This window comes from Topomyia yanbarensis, chromosome 2 (genome assembly GCF_030247195.1).
Source record: "Topomyia yanbarensis strain Yona2022 chromosome 2, ASM3024719v1, whole genome shotgun sequence".
Classification (NCBI taxonomy): domain Eukaryota; kingdom Metazoa; phylum Arthropoda; class Insecta; order Diptera; family Culicidae; genus Topomyia; species Topomyia yanbarensis.
The window spans coordinates 124,606,988-124,631,455 of record NC_080671.1 but is presented as its reverse complement, the minus strand read 5'-3'; the positions used below and the strand labels follow the sequence as shown (position 1 = coordinate 124,631,455).

Sequence of the window (24,468 nt, the reverse complement as noted above, 5' to 3'; positions counted from 1 at the left end):
GTCAAGCTGCAAATAGCTCACCACAAGACGTTGTTGTTGGACAGCAACTGCAAAGGGGTTCAGCGGATACAGATCACCATCAAAGGGCATGTGATTGCATCGAAGCGTGCACTGAAGCAATTGGGAGTGATAATCGACAACTGATTGAGCTTAAACAACCACGTTGATTACACATGCGAAATGTCGGGTCTTTATCTAGTATTTAGTCATCGATACTGCTTAGGGTGCAGCGCTGAAAACCAAGAGAAACCGCGAAAAGCTGAACAGGACGCTTCGACTACTGGTCGTACGAGTTGCGATTGCGTACCGGAGGCAGTATGCCGTGATGCCGAGATGATCCCCATCTGCATTACCCTGACGGAGGATATCAAGTGCTACAATCAATGAAATGTCAGAAACGTGAGGAAGATGATGAGAATCGATTCGATGATGACGTAGCAGCAGGAATGGGATAATACGGAGAAAGGAAAGTGGACCTACTGGCTCATCCAAACCTGTCGACGTGGGTCAATAGAATGCACGGAGAGATGACCTTCAACCTGAAACAGCTTCTACCGAGCCACGGCTGCTCAAGGAGTATCTTCATCGGTGTGGGTGCGCAACGTCAACACTGTGCCTGGAGCGTCTTTGAATGTCCGGGGTTTCAAGTATTTGAATGTCCGAGGAGAGTCTTTGAATGTTCGAGGTTTGAAGTGACGTGCAGGGAGCTACTTAAAATGGGAGAACCGGACATCAACCCGGATAATGTAGCCTACAGAATGACAAGCGACGTAGAGACGTGGAACGCAGTAAACAGAGATATGATGTAGATCAGTGATTCTCAACCTGGGGTCCGCGGGCCCCAGGGGGCCGCGAAGTCATTGCTGGGAGTCCGCGAAGAAAAATATATTTTCCGAGTGCATATTGAAATTTCAAATCTTGTTTCCTAACAAATTGAAAATAACATATTGATAGCATACAAAATTGATGTTTATCTGTGGGGGTCCGCAGCAACCCAGTGTGATATCTAAGAGGTCCGTGGTACGAAAAAGGTTGAGAACCGATGATGGCATGACCGTCTTACAGCGGAATAGACATCGAACAACGATTTCGGGAGAGCAATCACCGCCAGGGAACTCTCCGCAGGTATAAGCTAGATCCACCGCCGAGGACTAGTCGAGTAGACCGCAACAGAGCAGCGAGTATGAGTCGTCGAAACGCCAGCGAACCGGACGTCACGCTCCATGCGAATTCGCCGGACCGACCACGGCTCCCCAGAATCGATATTGGGAAAACTTTTTTCGTCAGGGAACTTTCCGTTAGCGTAAGCTAGGTTCACCGCTGGGGACTAGACGGATTAGACATCAATGAGACACCACTAGTCGCGGGTCATCGGCGCACCAGTGCACCGGATACCCAGCTTCACCAGAATCGCCGAACTGAACTCGACACCTAGCTGATTGGCTCGATCTCGGGAGAACTTCTCTCGCCGGGGAATTCTCTGTCGGAGTAGGCCAGGTCCATCGTCGGGGACTAGACCGAGTTGTTTGCGAACAAGTCGAGGACTGAATGGACCATCAAGGAAGTAGTGCTAAATGGCCCAAGAAGAGAACTAAATGGCTTAAAGGAGTTGCGGTGCTAAATAGCACCGGTTACGGAGCCAAAGGGCTAAAGAAGTTGTAGTACTGAAACCAAATAAGAATCGGTATCGGGAGAACTTCTTTCGTCTGGGACCTCTCCTTTAGCTTACAGTCAGATTCACCGCCGGGAACGAGACCGCGTAGACCGCGACGATACACCACCAGCAAACCGGATGCCCCACTCTACCGGAATCGCCGAACTGACCGTAGCACCTGGTTGGTTGGCTCGAACTTCTCTCGCCGGGGAACTTTTCGTCGGTGTAGGCTAGATCTATCGTCGGGGACTAGACCGAGTAGTTCGCTAACTAGTCGGAAGATCAACGAGGAAGTGGTACTGAATGGCACAAGGGAACTGAAGGGCTCAGTAAATTAGACAGTCTGAAGTTTGCCGCCCAGATTGTCCTCGTAGGGGAAGAGCATTTATTCTCTACCAACAGCTAGTTTTCCTACCTTGACTACCCAAACCTGTTCCCTGAGTTGTTGGTTTTTGAACATTTTTTCCTGCTCAGAATGTTTTTGAACATTTTTTCATATATATACAAAAAAAATTTCATATCCCCCCCCGAAAAATTTTCTTACTACGCCACTGTCCGGTGGCCATAGTCGTTTCTCCTGAACAGTAATCGCAAAAGAGAGTTATTGCGTTGAACTCGAATGCGGCCTTGAAGATCCAGGCGTCCGAGGATTGTAGGGCAATCTACCCTGGCAGACAGTAAGTCCGAGACGAACAGGACGCAAGAGCAGTCGCTCCGAATGCCAAGAGTGTCGCGCTGTATTAACCCTTTCATGCCCAACTTTTTTCTAGTGCATGTAGGGTTTCCAACCTATTTTTCCTTGAAAACGGTGGGATCAAGAAACACGAAAAGCCTTTTTTCATAAAGATAGGTGCTTCTCTCGCAGTGCTAGAAGCTGTTTATTGTTTATTATCATTGTTTATTATTGAAAGGGAAATGGATTTTCAAAAGCTCCTTCTCCCGAAGGCACAAAACCTCTATCTTTTAGGTATCAACAGTTAACAAACAAACCAAATGATACAATGACTAACACTAAACACTGCTTAAAATAAACACTTCTTAAACTCTAACTTACATAGGTAAAGTATTAATATAACATAAAAAATTGGCTATCACTATCAGGTTTGGGAAAGGGTGCGCGAAAACAATTTTTTTAAAGAAGTGCGAGATAAATTGAAGTCAAAGACATTGTAACATTGATTGAACACTCTACATATCGTCGCTGTTGTGCTATCTTATGACAAACGCCATTTTGGGGTAAACTGAGTTAGATATGCCACATTACTTGTCCAAAAAATCTCTACAAAGTGGCGTTTACAGAATTTTGACATTCTGCTTGGTTACTGAGATATAGCGAGAAACGTGCTGAGAAATTTTTAATTTTTTGCTTCAAATGACTGTGTCTGGGGATTCGCTCAAATTATCTTTATGTATGAGATGTTTTTATATGTAAAACTATCTGATAAACACAATGGCATAATCATTTTCGAAACAAAAATGCACGAACTGTGAGAAAAATGCAATTTAAGTTTTAAACAGGAAATATAGCATATTTGGCACAACTGTAACCAAAAATAACTATTTTTTCTAGATTCCCTGACTCATTTCCTTCAAAATGCATCTCACCGATTGTTTATAGATCAAATGAAGCCAAAGATATGAATAAAAGTTAATAATTGATGATTTTTTCTATGGAAAATTTTCCATGCACGATTATGACACGCCATACAAATTTTGTCATCAATACACACCTATGACATGTGTGAGACCGACTTTTGTTTACATTTTTAAAGAAAACTCGCAATGTAGTTAACCGATTTTCGTAATATTTGAGAGATTAATGCAGAATAGATAGAAGCATCATTTGTTTTCTTTGAATTGTTTATACCATTTATAAGTTTCAAGATATTCAATCTCAAACTTTAAAAATCGTTTTTCTCGAAATGTGCAAAATGGCGCTTGTCATAAGATAGCACAACAGCGACGATATGCTACTGACGGGTTCACAATAGTAGGAAACAAGACAGACAAAAGAGTAAGAAAGAAGTTTTCGGAGGCGAATATCAATGTTGAGAAGACGAAGTAAATCAGGGCAGTCGATGTGAGACAATAACAGATCAGAGACAAAAGACGCTTTGCCCACATTGTGGCGCAAAGACAGTGTTTCAAGACCAATGAGGTTGCAACGATCTTCGTATCTGGGGAGATCGTAGGGATCGCTCCAAGGCAGGTGGCGCAGCGCAAAACGCACAAATTTACGCTGAATACTCTCGATGCGTTGAATAATGTTCTTGTAGAAAGGAGCCCAAACAACTGCGGCGTATTCCAGTGTGGAACGAGCGAGCGAGCAGTACAACGTTTTTAAGCACTGTACGTTGGTGAAATGCTAAGTAACCCTAAAAATAAATCCTAGATTACGCGGTTCTTTCACTGTAGTTTCTCTTTTTAATTTGTTTTGCAAGATAGTGTAGCCGCATGTTACGATGGAGCGTTTTCGTGCAAACGTAATCACAGAACACTTCGAGGCATTCAAAACCATCCTATTAGTCATGCACCATTTAGCGAAAATGTCTAACTGAGATTGCAAAAACAGTGCATCAGAGTAACTTTTAACTATATGGAATAACTTATAATCATCGGTATAAGACACCTTGAAGCACTTAATCAATGAATCCAGATCGTTTATGTATAGAAGGAAAATATATAGCTGCAATTTTTACCTTACAATGCTCAATACAATTCTCTAAGAATATTTACAATAGTCCAATTGCGTAGAAACCGTAGCTAAAGACAGTATAAATTGATAAGTTTTATAAGTTTTCAATAATATTGCAACATAACGAAGATATATGAAAAAATCATTTTCCGTCATTCTAGAGCTGATCCTTGTTACTGTTAACACTCAAATAAAAGACAATAGTCACATTTATTAGCCTTACTTGTTTTTGTGAGCAAATCTTGCCTCAATCAAAAGTTATAGCTGTTTAAAAACGTTGTTGTCCACAAACAAAATGGACATGAATGGATTAATAATTATAACCATGGTTGTCAACAATGGAGAACAGAGCTGTCAAGCTTTGGAAATGGGCGTAAGTGGTACTGCCCGATAAGTTCAGTTCGAAAATGCGCCGGAATGCTGGCTGGTTCTAGTTAGTATTTCGACTCTAGTGATACAATCGATTCTAATCAGGATCGGTTCTGTCACTGGAGTCGAATGCTTTACTGGTACCAGCCAGAATTCCGACTTATTTTTCGGCTGAACTTAACTGGGTGGCATCCGAAAAAATCCATAACGTCTACCGCTTATTACTTATTACACTCTGCTACCAACAAACAATCGTTGAATGAGCTTTTCAAGTGACCTAATATAGGTTGTAGATCTAGTCAAATGCAATACAAAACACGTTTGATCAGTTTAATGTGCCCCAAAAATCTTGATTAATATCAAATACACCATATTTTGGTACCTTCGGCACTTAAACGTTAGGTGCGCTATTATTTTTCGGATAGTTTTAAATTTTCTAACAGTTCCGGATAAGAATAAAGATAGACCCACAGATAACTGACATTTAGGCTAGAACATAATTTATTAAAAAACCTGTGTGTACTTTCAAATTGATAAACGTTGGAAATCCCTGTTTCACTATTGCCATCTAAGCAACTGTTTGCTACACGTGTTTGACAACTGCACTCCAACTGCTTTGCGTCGATCACTGCGCCACCTACAAACGTTTGCCAAATATGTTTCAGAGTTTGATTTATTCAGAATTTTGGTAGTGGGTATTGACACACGTTTCGAATCGAGCCTAAACGTCTCTTATCTGTGATAGATCTTTCCATAATGCTGGATAAGCTCGATCCTCATTAGCAGAAGATAAAGATTAAGCCCGTACGATATTAAGCCTGTTCTAATGACCCTGTCACTTCTAGTTTTCCGATCTGTTTACTTCACATCCTTGCTCTCGCTTGAGTACTATGGCTCTAATTTTCATAACTTTTCCTACCCAGTAATCTCTGGCTACCCGAGCAAATACTCGTGGGTTCAAACACCACATAGCCCCTTGAAAAGGCCTTAAACATGGTCCGTGCCAAAATTCACAACCATCAAGATACCATAAAATGGTCTCAATAACCCATAAATACACCAACATATGGTATTTTATATGGGATTTACCGGACCATGGTGATGGTGTTTTCATGGGTTGAACCCATTTCAAACACCCCTGTCAAACCCCATGAGCATGGGGGTATTATGGGCTTTTCGTTTGCTCGGGTAATTGAATGTCGTTAACGTGTAAAAAAGATAATGGAAAAACAATATGAAGTCGCATGTTTTAGATTTTTTCATGAAAAATATTCAAATGGTTCCACATATTGCCGAATGAACACCCTAGTTCTTAACGGCATTTCGAAAGAACATTAAATTTTACGTATAACGATATTTGGATCATTAAAATCGGTCGAAAACTGGCGTAGCTTTTCAATTTTTCCCAAATTAGAAATTCTCGCGCAGGGACTCTTAAGGCGTAAAAAGCACTTACGAACTACTCACTGTGGTGCAATGCTGATCATATTTTTTTTTTCAAAAGTCAAAATGATACTGTAACTACGAGCGCGAGAGCTCGGAACATATCCTCTGTCATTGTAAAGTATTATTTCTACGTAGGAAACGGTCGGTCGCGTCGGATGCGTCGTGAGGTATGGCATACCTGTTCAAAACGGATCCTCAGCTACATTAATAAGATACTACTCGGTTGGGACGACACAAGTGGATAAACAAACAATTCGCTTCCAACTACATTGGATTTGAGCAATTTGTAACATGTAGAGCAAACAGCGGCAGCCACAAAAGATTATCTGAATAGAGGTCGCAGTGGCAAACTTTCCCCTAACGAAGAAAAAACACTTGAGAGTGATGAGACACTATTCCTACTTTGGAAGAAATTAAAAACCTTCGACATTTTTCGACCGATTTTGATGATTAAAATGTCGTTGGACGCGGAATTAAATAATCTTTGGAGTTATCGTTAGAACAATGTCATGTTTTCGGAAAAATGTTGAACTAATTGTAAATTTTTCATGAAAAATAGCGATATTCGTATTGTTGTCCAAAAATCGCACATGTGGCATACCGTTGGAAAGGTCTATTTTGCTTCTTTGCAAAACTGTTAAAATTGGCTAAAAATAACAAGTCACAAAACTGTTTTTTTGCAAATAAGTAAAAAAAATTGGAGATATAAAACCTTTCTCAAACTACTATACTAGGTCTCTTAAAAAGATTAAATCATCATCAATGTAGAACCGTTTGATAATGCAACAAAATCTGCAACAAACATGTTGGTTCATATGGATTCGTGTGTTGACATGGAATAACAAATGGCGTTTTTCTTGACCCCGAAACTGAGTCAGGTTCTAACTCCAACCGCTGACAGTTCATATATTTTAACAGCAGTGTGGATTAGAACCTGACTCGGTTTCGCTTCGAGCAAAAACGACATAAGTTACAAAAGGCGGGCCCTTTTTTTCTTGGCCACATGTTGTTAGGTAGTAATAGTTTTTTTACATAAAATGAGGTCAGGTTCAGAACACTTTTTTATTTCATTTTGTTATAAACAATTGTTAAAAAAATATTCTTTTCGGTTTGCAAAAAATCACGAACAGTCTGCTTGTTACGATAGTTTCATCGCTGGTAGTTCGTTAAAATAGGTCAACTAGATCGTCCCTAGTATTTTTTGAAAATGAAAGTGCTAAAAACCTCAAATATCAATTTTCATTTCCGCAGAACTCACATACATCACCTGGATTTGATTTCATAATTCCAAATACTACCGAAAAATTGTATCTTCTATCAAAATTGTAAAATTGTAACAAACAGGACAAGCACAACGAAACTTTATAGTGTAAGCCTCTAGCCGCCATGAATAATGCGAGTAATCATTACTCATTACTCATGCCAAATGAAACGATCGCCTCAAATTCCAGACAAAAACAAGCGCGTGCTCGCAGAAATCAATCACTCGCAAGAGACGAAAAAGGCATCATCATCATCATCATCACCCCACCGATCGCGATTGGTGGGAGGGAGCCCAAAAAAAAAAAAACAAGGGGCGACATATATTCAATTATGACAACTATTGACAGCTACAAGTCTTAATTTCGCCTTCGCTGTCAATCAAGTCGTCAATTTTGCGCAACACCACGGCCATCGTCTGTGCGCAGATGGTGACGCCGATAGTTATCCACCGAGCAGACCACCGGACAAAACCGGAGAAACATGACCGTTAAATTTCATTTCTTGTAGTAAGGGAACAACTTACATGTGTTGGTTGAGGTGGCCAGGGATTCTACGCTGCAGACTCGCTTCGAATAGCTGGACGACGAGTATGATTCATTGATGCTGATTTTGTCTAGCGGGTACATGTAGCTGAAACGAAGAAAAAAACGGGGAAACCAAAGATCAGTTGGTTGCTTGCTTGTAATGCAGGAGATCGTTTGAGGACGTTTGGAGCTGCAATAAACGACGGATTTTGAATGAGTCCATCTTGAGGTTATATGTTGGGGACACTTTGGAACGGGGGAAGAAATGGCGGGAAGGACAGCCTGTAAGCACGACCGGGACCAAGTCATAAATTATATTCTAGGTTATTTCGTTTTTTTATGAAATATAAGCGCAACGGGAAAATTAATTGTCGGGTTTTAACCAGCCAGTAGTGGTAAACAAACGAGTTAATGGTAATTAGATGTGTATGTACGCTTGTTGGTGTTATGGTTGGACATTTTTATGAATTACGCGTGTAATGTCGTTTATATATAGGAAAATAATTGCAATGTCGGGTTAGCCATCGCATTGCAGTTAGCGCCTGGCTGCTAAATAGCGCTGCCATAGACTAAATAGTGTCATAATGTAATTTTTGATTTATGGCCACGCGATATTTTAAACACGCTTCGCGATGCAAATCACACATCACATTCGGTGCTCCCTGCATAGTGCTCTATTGTAGTAGGAACTGGTGCATAGCGCTCTTCTAGCATTAAAGTCGTAGACTTTAAAGTGTGCCATGATTAGTAATCTAACGTTTATCTTGTGACACTAAACAAGATAAACTTGATGTATTCAAATGTGCATCGTTTTTTGAGTTTTGCGTGAGAGGTACTGCGGGTAAAGATAGTGGGCAAAACTTCAAGGTCAAAGAAGTAGAATTTGCTTCGGATCCACTTTAAACTGAATGTGGAAAAAAGGGTTGTTCTTTTGAATACCTTAAACATCACTTTGAGGGGCGATATGAACTCTATTCCTCTTGTCAATATTTATCATTCAGTACACCTTTGACAGCACTATGCTATATTTCTCCCTCAGAAGAAAAAAAATGAATATTAATTTTAGTTATGGAATTTGTGTTTCAATTTCATATCATCAGAACCCAACACAATTGTGTGTTTGCCGCATTAGTGGAAATTTTCCATTTTTTAGCTAAACATGGAATGTATTCAAGCTTCGTTGCAGTCGACTGTAGATAATTCGAAGGCTACCTGTGGCAGAGATGCTAGTATCATTACAGAAAAGTGACTTTTTACAACCTGCGGGTAGATTTGGAAGATCCTTGAAGGATGCCTACTTTAACGGGTAGCTTATTAGATTTACAATTCTGATAAGATATTTGCAAGGTACAGTTGGTAAGATAGTTTTGATTTATCTTTATTATGTAAATTGGTGAATTGAAATCCCATATTTGGGCAATTCATACTTTGTGCCAAACACTGTCGAAAGTTTTTTCGATGTCTAGAAGAGTAACTCCAGGCGAATAGCCCTCTGAGATATTTGCCTTTATAGTGATAGTTACAGGTATACCTCTAAAGTATGTACACCTTCGCTTCGTTTAGCGTACGTACTATCGAAACGTACGTACTATCGCATCACAAAAATAAATTCCAAAATATTGCTTTTTATGTTTAATATTGAATGAAATGAAAGATTTATCACAAAATTAATCCCCATATTAGTGATAAACTGTTATATCACTGTGTACTTAATTTTAGAAGAATGGTTTGCTACAACCAGAATGGTTGGAAATGGTATGTAAAAGCATTTTCTCAGGCTCATGCAGTTCCTTGACCTATGTACGATTTTTCTGAAGTTCGTGTAAAATATTCTGAATCTGTAATAAAAAACCAAAAGAAATAAGATGCCTCTGAATATTTTAGGATATCTGAGAGTTTTTGATAAATTCTTTGAATTTGATAGCATTTCGTTGAGCGTGATGTTATTAAAAATTCTTCTCCGAACAGGATTACATATTGTTTTTCAATTCCTTTTCTGGACGCAAAATGGATATTTAAATATATTTACAAAGACGACTTAATTTTAAATATATTTTACGACAACAGATGGGCTAAAGGATATTTAAATCATAGTTCTGTCATATCTTAAGCCTTGAACCACGCAAATATGTTCAATACTTCTTTTAATCACTCGCACAAGATTCTCCAAAGAGGTATGGAGGAAAAAAGGTTGTTTAGCTGCGTTTGTCCAGATCTGTAAGTCATATGAGCTTCCAGCAAATCCGCTAGGCGTACTAGATCTGAATCTCACCCATTCTATTCAAAACATTGTATCTGCTTGAATGTAATGAATTCAGTATTTATATTTTATGTGCACAATATTTGAAAATAAAGTAGCAAAAATCGTTTTTTCATTGCTCTAGATAGTAGACCTTCAAAATTGCTAAAATCATTTTTGATCTTCAGAATAATTCTCTGAAATTTGCCGGTTACTTCGAAATTAGCAATACTTTTATTAGTTTTTAGTCAGATTTTCCTAATTTTGTGAAGTTAACTGTGAGTTTCAGGAATTTTCTTGAGGTTGGCAGTAATTTCTTTGAAGTTTGAAAGAATTTTGTAAAAGTATCGTGAACTTTCCACAGGTTCTCCAGAGGTTCCAGAAATTTTTCGCAGAATTTGCCGAGAGTTCGCAGAATTACCTCGAGTTTGATAAAATATGCGTGAATATCGTGAACACTCTGCTGTTCATAGAAATTTTTTAAGTAATTTCCTAAATTTGATACAACCGTCGAAGTGTTAATTTTAAAGTTCATTGAGATCCTCTGTGGTTTGACAAAAAACTATAAATGATCAGATTTTCGTACAAATTGTCTGAAGTTCCAAGGATTTCCTTGGAAGTTAGCAAGCTCCTAAAATTTAAAGGACTTCAAAATATTTGTAGGGCGTGTTTAAAGCTTGTGGGATTCTTTTACTTAAGCTTTGGAACACTTTGCTGTACTTTGCAGAACTACTCTGAGTAGCACAGAACCCTTGACATAACCTCTCCAAAGTATGCAGAAATAACATGAAACGAGTAAAACTTCTATAAAATATGTCTCATTTTGTTGAAGTTTACAAAATCAAGCGAAAAAAATAAATTGTTGATAGGCGTACGTACTATCGAGGCTAATGTACGTACTAACGAAGGTACGAAATATCGGGGTATGCCTGTACTATCATAAGTTGATGGGTAGATTTATGTTCCAAAACAAAATTCCGTGCGAAATTCCTTGCGAAATTCTGCGTGAAATTCCGCGTGAAATTCCGTGCGAAATTTCGAGAAAAATTTCGTGCGGAATTCCCCGCGAAATACCATGCAAAATTTCATGCGATGTTTGGTGGCAAAATTCGTGCGAAATTCCGTGTGCAATTCGTGCGAAATTCCGTGCGGAATTCCGTTCGAAATTCGTGCGAAATTCCGTGCGAAATTCCATGCGAAATTCTGTGCGAAATTCCGTGTGAAATTCCGTGCGAAATTCCGTACGAAATTCCGCGCGAAATTTCGTGTGAAATTCCTCGCGAAATTCCGTGCGAAATTCCGTGCGAAATTCCGTGCGAAATTCCATGCGAAACTCCATGCGAAATTCCGTGCGAAATTCCGTATGAAATTCCGTGTGAAATTCCGTGCGGAAATCCGCGCGAAATTCCTTGCGAAATTTCGTGCCAAATTCTATGCGAAATTCCGCGCGAAATTTCGTGTGGAGTTCCCTGCGAAATACCATGCGAAATTTCATGCGATGTTTGGTGGCAAAATTCGTGCGAAATTCCGTGTGCAATTCCGTGTGGAATTCCGTTCGAAATTCATGCGAAATACGTGCGAAATTCCGTGCGACATTCCGTGCGAAATTTCATGCAAAATTCCATGCGAAATTCCATACGAAATTCCGTGCGAAATTCCGTGTGAAATTCCATGTTAAATTTCGTGCGAAATTCCGTGCGAAATTCCGCGCGAAATTTCGTGCGAAATTCCGCGTGAAATTCCGTGCGAAATTTCGTGCGAAATTCCTCGCGACATTCAGTGCGAAATTTCACGCAAAATTTCGTGCGAAACTCCGTGCGAAATTTCCTGAGAAGTTCCGTTTGAAATTCCGTGCGAAATTCCGTGCGTAATTCCGTGCGAAATTTCCTGAGAAGCTCCGTTCGAAATTCCGTGCGAAATTTCGTGCGAAATTCCGTGCGAAATTCTGAGCGAAATTCCGTGCGAAATTCCGTGCGAAATTTTGCTCGAAATTCCGTGCGAAATTTCGTGCGAAATTCCGTGCGAAATTCCATGCGAAATTCCATGCGAAATTCTGCGCGAAATTCCGTGCATAATTCCGCGCGAAATTTCGTGCGAAATACGTGCAAAATTCCGTGCGAAATACATGCGAAATTCCGTGCAAAATTCCGTGCGAAATTCCGCGCGAAATTCCGTGTGGAAATCCGTGCGAAATTCTGTGCGAAATTCTGTGCGAAATTCCGTGCGAAATTCCGTGCGAAATTCCGTGTGGCATTCCGTGCGAAATTCCGTGCGAAATTTCTCGCGAAATTCCGTGCGAAATTTCGCGCAAAATTTCGTGCGAAGCTCCGTGCGAAATTTCCGTAGAAGTTCCGTTTGAAATTTCGTGCGAAATTCCGTGCGTAATTCCGTGCGAAATTTCCTGAGAAGCTCCGTTCGAAATTCCGTGCGAAATACTGAGCGAAATTCCGTGCGAAATTCCGTGCGAAATTTCGCTCGAAATTCCGTGCGAAATTCCGTGCGAAATTCCATGCGAAATTCCACGCGAAATTCTGTGCGAAATTCCGTGCATAATTCCGCGCGAAATTTCGTGCGAAATACTTGCAAAATTCCGTGCGAAATACATGCGAAATTCCGTGCAAAATTCCGTGCGAAATTCCGTGCGAAATTCCGCGCGAAATTCCGTGTGGAAATCCGTGCGAAATTCTGTGCGAAATTCCGTGCGAAATTCCGTGCGAAATTCCGCGCGAAATTCCGTGTGGAATTCCGTGAGAAGTTCCGCTCGAAATTCCGTGTGAAAATCCGAGAGAAATTCCGTGCGAAATTCCGTGTCAAATTCCGTGTGAAAATCCGAGAGAAATTCCGTACGAAATTCCGCGCGAAATTCCGGAAATTCCGCGAAATTTCGCACGGAATTTCGAACAGAACATCTCAGGAAATTTCGCACGGAATTTCACACGGAATTTCACTTGCAATTTCGCACAGAATTTTGCACGAAATTTCGTGCGGAGTTTCGCACGGAATTAAGCACAGAATTTCGCACAAAATTTCGCACGGAATTTCGCAGGGAATTTGACACGGAATTTCGCACGGAATTTTGCATTTCGAATTTCGTGCGGAATTTTGCGCCGAATTTCGCACGGAATTTCACACGGAATTTCACAATGAATTTCGCACCGAGTTTCGCACGGAATTACGGACGGAATTTTGCATGAAATTTCGTGCGAAATTTCGTTCGAAATTCCGTGCGTAATTCCGTGCGAAACTTCCTGAGATGTTCCGTTCGAAATTCCGTGCGAAATTCCTTGCGAAATTCCACGCGAAATTCCGTGTGATATTTCGCGCGAAATTCCGTGCAAAATTCCGTCCGAAATTCCGTGCTAGATTCCGCGCGAAATTCGCACGAAATTTCGCACGGAATTTTTGCACGGAATTTCGCACAGAATTTCGCACGGAACTTCGCACGAAGTTTCGCATGGAATTTCACACGGAATTTCGCACGAAATTTCGTGCGGAGTTTCGCACGGAATTAAGCACAGAATTTCGTAAAAAATTTCGCAGCGAATTTCGCGAGAAATTTCGCACGGAATTTTGCATTTCGATTTTCGTGCGGAATTTTGCGCCGAATTTCGCGCGGTATTTTGCACGGAATTTCGCGCGGAGTTTCGCATGAAATTTCGCACGGGATTTAGCACGGAATTTCTCATGGAATTTTCCATGAAATTTCGCGCGGGATTTCGCTCGGTATTTCGCACAGAATTTCGCAATGAATTTCGCACGAAATTTCGTACGGTTTTAGCACGGAATTTCTGACGGAATTTTGCACGGAATTTCGCACGGAATTTTGTATGAAATTTCGCACAGAATTTCGCGCGGAATTTTGCACGGAATTTCGCTCGAAATTTTCCACGGAATTTCACACGGAAATTCGCACTGGATTTAGCACGGAATTTCGGACCGAATTTCGCACGGAATTTCGCTCGGAATTTTGCACGGAATTTCGCATGAAATTTCGCGCGAAATTTCAGGGAGAATTTCGCGGAGGATTTCGCAACGGGTTTCGCACGGAAATTCGCACAAAATTTTACACGAAATTTCGCACGGAATTTCGAACAGTGCCAATTTCGAGTTCTGTCAGCTGGTGAACGTAGGTGTCGTTAGAAAATTCAGGAAGAAATAAATAATAGCCGCGTTTGAGGTTTTTTCTTTTTTCTGGAGTATAGATTTCTTGAAGAACGTTTTCAAATATATTGGAGATTTCAATGCTGTTATTAGCTACGTGTCCATATAAATGCATTTGGAATGAAATCATCAAACTTCTAGCTAAAAGTAGCTGCATATCGATTCTAGCGCAATACCTCCATATTAACAATTTATAGTACACATCCAATATATTGATTATATGCCATTTAATCAGACACCCGGCGATTAAATTACACGAATTACACCAACAGTAGTTCTGTCGCGCTATAAGTTCGTATTGGGATGATTACTTGCTAACGTTGTTGTGCGGTCGGTAGTTCAGCGCGGAAACGTGTCACACCAGAAGAGCTTAAATTGAATAATTGCTCCATCATCGTTGAACATAAGCGCCATATGTTCGACTTTGTCTGCTGAGGTGTGGAAGGAAGGGGCAATCCTTATAGAATAGGTAGAAAACCCACTACCTTGTCACTACCTCCACGGGCTCATTGTAACAGCCAGTCAGAAGAAATTCACTGTGGCATTCCGAGTAACACCGCGGCTTCGCGTTTCGGCCTTGTCTATTATTATTCAATTAATTACACTTTCCCGAGTTATGACAGGTTCACAAAAGGGCTGATTTGATTAAGTACGCTGACAAACTGGATGCGGCGGCGGGTGGTCACACTGGTTTAAGCGGTAGTTGAATTGGTTAGATTATTATTATTGTTTTCAAAGTTTTTTCCTTACATTTATGGTTCATCTCGGAACCTAAAGCTCAATTGCACTGCCTGCCAATTGATTAGTGGAGCGGCCTTTCGCGCTTATCGTTCGAGTGCCCAGTAAAATAAATTACACGTCATTTATAATGTGCGCACTTATTCAATTAATAATAGTTTACAGCTGTAATTGCAACATTCGTCATCCAAATGCCGACATTAATCTGTAGTGCTTGTCTCAAATGCGTCTTATATTTGCGCGTTTGCAATTTACGACACTTCCCGTGCAGTTGGACGTGCGGCGCTGCGACTGCGACAATTGCTGCTATAGTCATGGGTCGCAGATTGCCCTGTCTCCGTTGCCAACTTGGTATCTGCTTTGTGGTCAGAGCACGCCACACGCATTGTTTAGGGATGGTCATTATTACGGATTATTGGATAGGTTAGATTAGGTTAGATTGTGCAGATCGTGTACCAGCGAAATACTTTCTCTTTAGTCTTGGATCTTTCATTTCAAATTGGTTGTACGTATGTATATGATTGCGTGTAGAAACGATTGCAACCAGTCACCCGTTTCAACGCGGGCAGCTGATTGTGTTTCCCTTGGGGGCATATAAGTACAGAACCAGTCCTGCAACTCCAATCTTGGCTTGCACCCTGTGGATATTTGTCGGGGCAATTGCAAACACGCCTCGAGTAGAGACATTGCATTTTAATTCGAATAAGTAGTTACTTTAATTAGATAGGCATATAGTTGCGAGTGTCAGTTATAAGCGCCTGAACGATTTTTTTTGCGCACGATAAATATTGAAATTTAGAGCAGTTGTATTATGATAGTCACAGAGAATAGACTTGCGCGTTCAAACAAATTATTGAAATGAAATTATTTGATCAAATTACCGTTAAATCAGAACAAAGTTGTATCCGTACATCACAAACTTGCAGCGAGTACCCAGCTTACCTTTTAGAAAGACCATTAATTTTGGCATAAATAATACTCCCATGATGGACGTATGTTCTCTGTGCCCTACTAAAAGTCTTCATTTAACGTGACCCTAATCTGATTCGTCTCATTGCGAACGCTTGACTCTGATATTGTTCAGTCTTTAACCCAATCTTGCTCTTTTTCGTTTCAGTTCATCGTACCAGGTCCGAGTCCTACTCCACTGGATCACTAAGTACACGATCAAGATGAGCATAAGGTGATACACAGCTCAAACAAACAAACAAACTGGTTACTACAAATAACCAGATTGTTTGCTATTTGTCATCCAAAGTAGTTACTCTAAAGTGTTATAGAGTTTCCCGCCTAACGGATGATGTTCCGAGAAAGAACTTATAATCCTTTGAATCATTTTACGACGTAAATGTGATGCACTTTTCTCGTGCAATGCAGAATGTCGTTAAAGTGCACGGTCGTCATATTCGCAGCAGTACATAATCAATAGTGGTAAAATGACTGATGCCGGTGACGTAGGTAAATAAGTTTGTCCAATTAAGTTCGGGACTAGTCTGGTGAAGCGTACCATTTTCCGATCACCCATCTGCAAAGACCCATCAACTATTTTATGTATAGATAGATAGCTGCTCGCCGTTATGGTCACCCGGCATCTGGTCTACATCAACACCACCGAGCTCGGTACTCCTCGGTTAGTACGGGATGGAACGGTTCGGTTGGTAGCTTTTGGTCTCCGGTTGTACCTACTCAACGGGCAGTGTAATTACCACGGACAAGAGCAGTCGTCTGTAATAAAGTTGCAATCATTCATCGTAATTATATTGAACGCCTCGCTTGGAGCTCATATTTTATAGTGCACTGGGTGTCAACAGGGTGTCATCATCAGCGGTGTTTCGGTATGCTGGTTCGTGGGAGTGAACCGTTGTTTTTGAGAACTAATAGGGTGTTGAGCACATTTTGATCGAAAGATGGGACCACGTAGAGTGAAACTAATTCTATTAAACGAGCAAAATCCATCTCTAGAACCACCGTACTAGAAATAAATTCTGATTTTGCTCGATTGGCAGATCGCACTTTACTCTTTGTTTAACTTTCCTTGATAAATTGTGTTTTGATCCGATTTCGTATCCTACTCTGCCTACATTGGGATGAATCCCTTTGCTTCGAATTTAAAAAATACAATAACAAGAGTAGCCTACAAATTACAAAATAGTCGCGTTTTTTAGTGAAACATCAACAACAGTCAAAGATGACTGACACTGCTTTAATCACATGATAAGCAGGCCCGTAGCGTATCGTTGGCCCTCGTCAAGGACGCCAGCCTTATAAGGGTGCTGAAATTTTGATCTGCTTTATAAAATAAGTGGAACAAGTGTTTGTATTGGCACTGCTCAGTCTGATTGCTTTTCGAACAGCTCGGAAGTTCCTCAAGGTAGTACACTCGAACCGCTGCTATTTTCGCTGTTTATTAATGACGTTGCTGGTATTTTAAATCCTGGTGGCAAACTATTTTTCGCTGACGATGTTAAACTATATTACGTAATTCCGACTGCCTGGTACTGCAAGCCGTTCTGGATACTCTCAACTACGGGTGTGTGCGGAATATGATGGTTTTGTACATTCCTAATTGCAGTGTCATCAGCTTTCACTGCTCTAGGAACACCATCCCTTTTGATTTTTTTCATTTCAATTATAGAGGTTTGAACCTTAAGTTCATTCGCCTAGAAAAATCTATTAAGAAAAGTTACTAACCCTATGTGCGGGGTCGGGACTCGAACCCAGGTGCGCTACGTACAAGGCAATCGATTTACCAACTACGCTACGCTCACCGCCCCCTTTTGATTATAATATTTCTGGAAATCAGCTACAACGTGTTGACTACATCAAAAACCTTGGAGTAATACTGGATTATAAGCTAAGTTACCATCGTCACTTCTCTGCTACAATCAACAAGGCTAATCGACAACTGGGATTCATGTTTAAAATATCCAACGAATTTCGTGATCCTTTGTGCTTTAAGGCTCTTTACTGCTCATCTGTGCGTTCGATGCTAGAATCCAAATTCTGTCGTTTGGAATCCTTACCAAGCTGTTTGGATCAATAGAATCGAAGGCGTTCAGAGACGGTTTGTCAGGTACGCTCTGCATTTCTTGCCATGGAGTGATCCGCAAAACCTGCCACCTTATGAAGACTGCTGTCGTTTGTTAGGCTTGCACACCCTTTCGGAAAGGTGAATGACATCGCATGCAGTCTTTGTGGTAAAAATACTGCTGGATGAATACGATGCTCCTGACCTACTAGCACAAATGCACTTCTATGCGCCATCTCGCACTCTTCACCAAAGAGTTGCTTGTTCCTGAAATGAGGCCAACAGTCCTGTTATCGCAATAGTTCGGATGCCACTATGCGGATTTGTCGTGTAGAACGGTATAAATCTATTAAGTATTCCTGAAAACGCGTGCTTAAAGCGTCTTGCAAGGAGACGCTTGAGATCAGCCGAGCGCTTTTTGTACTCGGGGCAGGGTGAACTTTCCCCGTAATAGAAACAGTCTTGTCGAACAAGACGTAAATAGGTAATGCCAAAGTAAGGAACATTCTACTTTGCTCCGTCTTGTGCGTTTGCCATTATAAAACCTTCGCTCACCGAAGCAAGAGCTCTTCGAAACAGCCCATATCGTGATTTAATAGAACTACACATGAAAAACTCGAATCCGTAACCGCACCGTCAATCTCAACTTCGTGGGTGGGCATGTAAGCGCGGTAATACATGCGTGCTTTTGAATAAGTGCACAAATTTAGAAGGTACTTCTAATTATTGTCACTTTCATGTAACTCTTGAAATTTTTAAGTGAAGTAATTCACAAAATTTGAAATATAATTAATGTATTCTGCTTCTTGCGACCAATCATAAGTGCGAGAAATAGATATATGAAAACGATGTTCCTAAAAGTCCTAACATTAGAAATATTGTTATTCATTAGATAAGGTTCAGTGTATTGTCCGGCATGAAAACGAAATCTGCTCTAAGCACCAAAAATAGATTGCAGGGTCACAGATCCTATTCGTGAAAGAGTTTACAAAACCATGAGGTACTGTTGATCGGTTATACTTTTATGATTCAGTTCATAATGTCACGTTACTCCTTGTTAAAAATTCTATAGCAAGCTTAAGGGGAGGGGGGTAAGGGTTTCACCAAGAAAAAAAAACGCTTTCTTTGCGATTTTTTTTGGAACTTTGGGTGAAGCGAATTGACCAAAACTTTTGTGTGTTATAATGCATCATTTCAATTACATTCTGTAGTTTTTTCGTGCAAAAATATCTACAAGCGGCTCGGTGATGATGTTTTTTTGTAGAACATCTCCGGAAAAACACGATTTGCGGTGTTACCTGCCATTCAAAAACTCAAACTTGATGGATTTCTTTCAAATTTAACATACATATTCTATGAAAAGAATACCTAACCCCTACGTTGAGTTTTTGAGATATTTTTAATTAAGGGGTTTTTTACTCTTAAGACTAAACTATTATAGAAATTACGAAGATCGTGAATAAGCTACTGAAATCATGAACATGAATCAGATTACTCCACGGGAAAAATTCAAGAGTGATTTTCTCAAGAAATTATCATAATAACGCGAAGCGAATTTCTGAAAATCATGACTAGCTTCTTAAAATCATTTTTCTTTAAATAGTTAATACAAATCCGAGTAACCCCAAATTATGAATTGAAATCATAAGATGTTTTCGTTATGTAAAAATAAATCAGTATTTATGGCCATTTATTAACGAATCTTGGAACAAAGTTTTTTCGTGCGGTGTCTTCAACATATATACAACAGACGAAAAGCCAGTAATCGGAAGCTGAGTGACCGTATATCATAGCAGTTTGTCTTCTTATGCTATAAGCAAGTACATTGGGAATATTTGAGTTCGTAAATAATTGGTGTGAGAATAAAGTTTCGGCGGCGCACCGTCGGCCTATCGTGTGGTGTTGGCGTATGTTAAAAATTAGCGGCAGCGGCGGCGCACCTGTCTAACTGGAAGTCAGGGCGCCTTCTTGGTTTACAAAATGGTATCAATGGTCCATTTCTGTCTTCTACTGACCACCCCTTTCCAAAAGACGTCCGTATTGATGATGGTTTTCACTGCTTTGTTACAACCGGAAGACGTCATCTTTGGTTTCAAAATGGTGTCAATAATCAATTTATGCCGTCTACTGACGATCCCCTTTCAATTGATGCCCATATTGATGATGGTTATCACAATTTTGTTGTAATACGAAACCGACATTTTGGTTTACAAAATGGCGTCAATCGCGCATTTCCGTCTTCTGCTGACCACCCGCAATATAACGACACCAGTATTGACTATGGTTTTCATTCTTTTATGGTAACCGGAAGCCGCCTCTTGGTGTTCAAAATTGCGTCAATAATTGATTTCGGTCTTCTACTCGCTTTCAAATGACATCTACATTGATGAAGATTTCCAATGTTTCGTGGTAACCTAAAACCGCTATCTCGATTTTCTAAATGTCGTCAAATGTCCTTATTTGATTCCATCTGGAACCGGTGCCGTAATGGCCAAACCAAGGTTGATGGAGCTGTAGGAGTGTATGATTTGAAAAACTTCGCATTTCGTATAAATATGCGAATGCGAATGATAGAAAAGCATATGCATTTTCTAGGGTTCTCCTGGAACAGTTTTCCGGTGGCCGAGATTAGTCCAATTTATGCCCATTGTGAAGGACCAATGAAAAATAGTCATACGTAGGTCAATTTAAAAAAAATTGTTACTTTTCACAGTGTTTTAAAACGTCGCGTCGTTTTCGTGCTCAAAATTAATAGCATCTAAGCCGTTAACTTTAGTGACCATTCATAAATTACGTAACGCTTTTAGGAGGGGAGGGGTACGACAAGTTGTGACATAGGGGAGTAAACTAGATCGTTACGTAACACGTTTTTATCGAAGAAAAAAAATTCAAGGAATTTGTTACGTAATAGAGAAGGGATGGAGAAATTTGTGACAATTTGTTACATGGGGGGAGGGGGGAGTCAATTTTGGGTAATTATTGCTTAACGTAATTTATGAATGGTCCCTTAGACGTATAGTTTGTTGAAGTTTTTGCCTATATGATTGCGCATCTACAGGAATATATCTTTTGGCGATAGATTTACCTACATGCGATGTACGGAATGAATTTTCGGAACTACTTGAGCTAGAGACTTTATGTCTTCAGCAAAGTTATGGAAAATATTACTACAAAAGGAATTACTGAAGACACTATATATCTAACTTAAGTAGTTTTCATGTTATGGTACATTTAATATGTAAGGAGAATGGATAAAAAATTTATCATGAAAAAAAAACTAATTTTAAGTAGACACTAAAATTTGTTTTTTCATGACAACTTTTTCATCCATTCTCCTTCGCTCTTGGAGTCTTCCACAAACTTGATTGCAGTATCAAAACATATATGTTCGCGGAACAAAGTAACTTCCTATCTGTTGGATTTAAAAAGATATTTAAAATTTTGCGATATGTTTGGGGTAACTTCCACCTTAAATAATCCGCTAGGTGGGGGGGGGGGTCAAAAAACATCATAAGACAATGGAAGTACTTTCTTTCTCCTTCCATATAGTGGCTGAATTATTTATCGAACTGTCATTAGTTTCAATCAATGCAACATTGGAGCGAAATCGATATTTGTCAGTATAAACTCAGCATGCAGATGCTGGTGGTAGAACATCATGCCCGGCTTTAAGGTTATGATATTGTAAATTGTAGCAAAGCCTTGAGTACTCCGTTCCGTTGTGGAACATGACCTTCTGTTTCGACAGACTTCGCAGCCGATTATTAGTGTACAGGACAATTGCATGGCTAGTGATATGTTCCTATGTTCCATGTTCCTGACCAATGCTTCTTCCTAGCTGGGGCTCGAACATACGACGCACGGCTTATGATACCATCACCTTATCCTCTGAATCGCCGTACGAGGGTCGATTATGAACTTTATAATGTTCAATTATGCGTTTTGCGCAACATCATAGCTAATGTCATTTGCATAATTTGTTCCGTCAATATGTCCATTGGGGCAGTTAATTATTGATCGAGTTACTAGCGATAATACATCAGCAGGGAAATGACACGCAATAATAATTCAGCCCGTGAATGGCGTCTGAGTTATGGAATTCTAGTGTCGCAAACGTTGTTGCAAATTGTTTTGTTTCGTGGCATTTTGTTAATAAATCCCGATAAATAATGTCGACGTATGGTACGCAGTGCGGAGGGAAAGGGGTCTAGGCTATAGCCTTCCTAACAAGCTAGAATAACTTTCAATTTTTTTTTTTGAATGATTGTGATGTTGAAAACATTCGAGTAACATAATATGCAACTAACGTACTCTGTATCTAGTAAAGTTTGAACAGGCTTTGATTCATTTCAAATTATGTGAAATCCTTAATTGGCAGCAGACTCTGGAAATCTGGAACCCCTTCCAAAAAATAGTAAGCTGCAAAGGAATAACTTAGTCAGCAAAACAATCAACCGCTATGAAATCTGTACAAGCCTTGGCTTCGAGGATTCGATGTGGGATCGAAGACACGGAAATTGTAAAAACCTGTGGTCTTTTTCTTTTTACTTTGACTTCATATTAATCTTAGAACAAGTTTTTGAATTTCATGTTTAGATACCTTCTGATTTCAATTTTGATAGTATCTTAATATTGTAGGTAAGGTTGAAAACATAGCTTCACTGTGAGTTTCAAAAAATGCTTATTGTTATTTTTAGAAACGAGTTTTATGAATATTTATTCTGAATCCTGAATTGATTTTTTTTTTTAATTTATCGCATGTTTCAATAACTAAATAAAACAACGAGCAAAAAGAACGACAACTAGCACCCTACAACGGAAAAATTAACATGAGTTAAGTAAACCCGTTCCAACTCAAATATAACAACCGAATCCGACTCAATCGGTTTCGGAATCGCTTGTTGCATTTGAGCTGGTTTACATACTGACTCCATTCAAGATTCCGAATCAAATTTCGATTGGTTTGACCACCGGGCAATAGCGCTTTATTTAAGGATTATTTACTGAAGACGAAAATAGACGTTGGGCTGCTGGAAGTGCCTTATATTCAGTTTCACCACCTGCGCTATTCAGTATTTGTGTTTTCTTTATTTATTTGTTGTTCATTTTGATAATTTTTGTTTATTTTGCATTGAATAATGTTGCAAATGGCAATAACATATTTTTGGGCAGTTTTCCATTACTATGGGTGGTTTGCGTTCGACGATGACTTCAGCTTGGGACATGCAGTGCTCACCATGGTGATTGTAATTAAATGATGAGAGCCAATGGGAAAACGGGAAGGAACGTTGAGGATATCAAATAACACTCAGCCTTAGCAGAAAGTAACGTTTTGCAGAACAACCTAAAACGCGCGAAAGTAGAAGTAACAGATTTAGAATTAAGATTATCGTGTACATGGAAGACGATAAAATAGAGGTACGCCTACAAAATCTAGCATCGCTTAATTAATTGAAAAATACGTATAATTGGAATCGGCTATGCCTGGTATTTGGAGAACCTGTTTCTCAAGTATTTTAACAACGTGTTTAGGGTGAAGATGCAGTTCGAAAGATCTATTTCACCTTGCCTGACATTATAATTCGAATGCACTGAAATTTCTACGAGTCCTATAATCACATAGCACACCATGGAAAACCGAAAGGGTCGTTTGGTTTAATGGGCCGTTTCACAGTGGCGGGTCCTCGAACAAAAGTTTTGGAGTGCTGAGCTCATTTTTATTGTCAAAAAGTTATAATAAGAAAAAAATTCCATGCAGAAACCTTTCTTATTAGCATAATGCTATTTTTTATGATGAATCTCTTTTTACTGATTAGTTATTTCAATGACATTGTAATAAATGGATAAAACTACTTTAAATCTCTATATAAAGTGTCTGTAAGATTCACTTGTTAATTGGCGGTAATCACCATGCGCTTCCATACCAGAAAAAAAAATTAAAAATGTCGTTTTTAAACCTCTTCGGTCAAAAAGGGACAAAACAAACCCTTGTAATTTGATAAAATAGAGATGATTTTCCATATAATGTATAATACGTGACCGCTCTGAATTGTTTCACCTGAATGTCCAAAATAAATTTTTGAAATAGAAATTTGTTATTAGACCACTTAAAATATATTTGTATATTTACATAGTTACATCATAGTTCCAATCAATTTTGGCGAATATTTTAAAATGATAAATAAAGCCCTTTGAATGCCCTTTGAAATCAAACTAGTTGTGCTCAAATCGGATCAAAATTGAAAATTTATAATTTTTATATTTGAAAAAAGCATAGATGCTGCGATTTTGAAAATGAAAATCATTAAAATCGCCTGGCACAGCGACGGTTTAAATGTTACCAAAAGTCCA

General features: G+C 39.5%; 1 protein-coding gene across 1 annotated transcript in view; it reads right to left on the bottom strand.

Annotated features, from left to right (window-relative positions):
- LOC131680735 (netrin receptor unc-5-like) overlaps window positions 1–24,468 on the bottom strand; it is a 1,096,742-nt gene that overhangs the window by 13,164 nt on the left and 1,059,110 nt on the right. Inside the window, exon 12 of the mRNA XM_058961442.1 lies at window positions 7,951–8,057. Within this exon, the coding sequence (XP_058817425.1) occupies window positions 7,951–8,057 (107 nt within the window). The remainder of the gene's footprint in view (window positions 1–7,950; window positions 8,058–24,468) is intronic.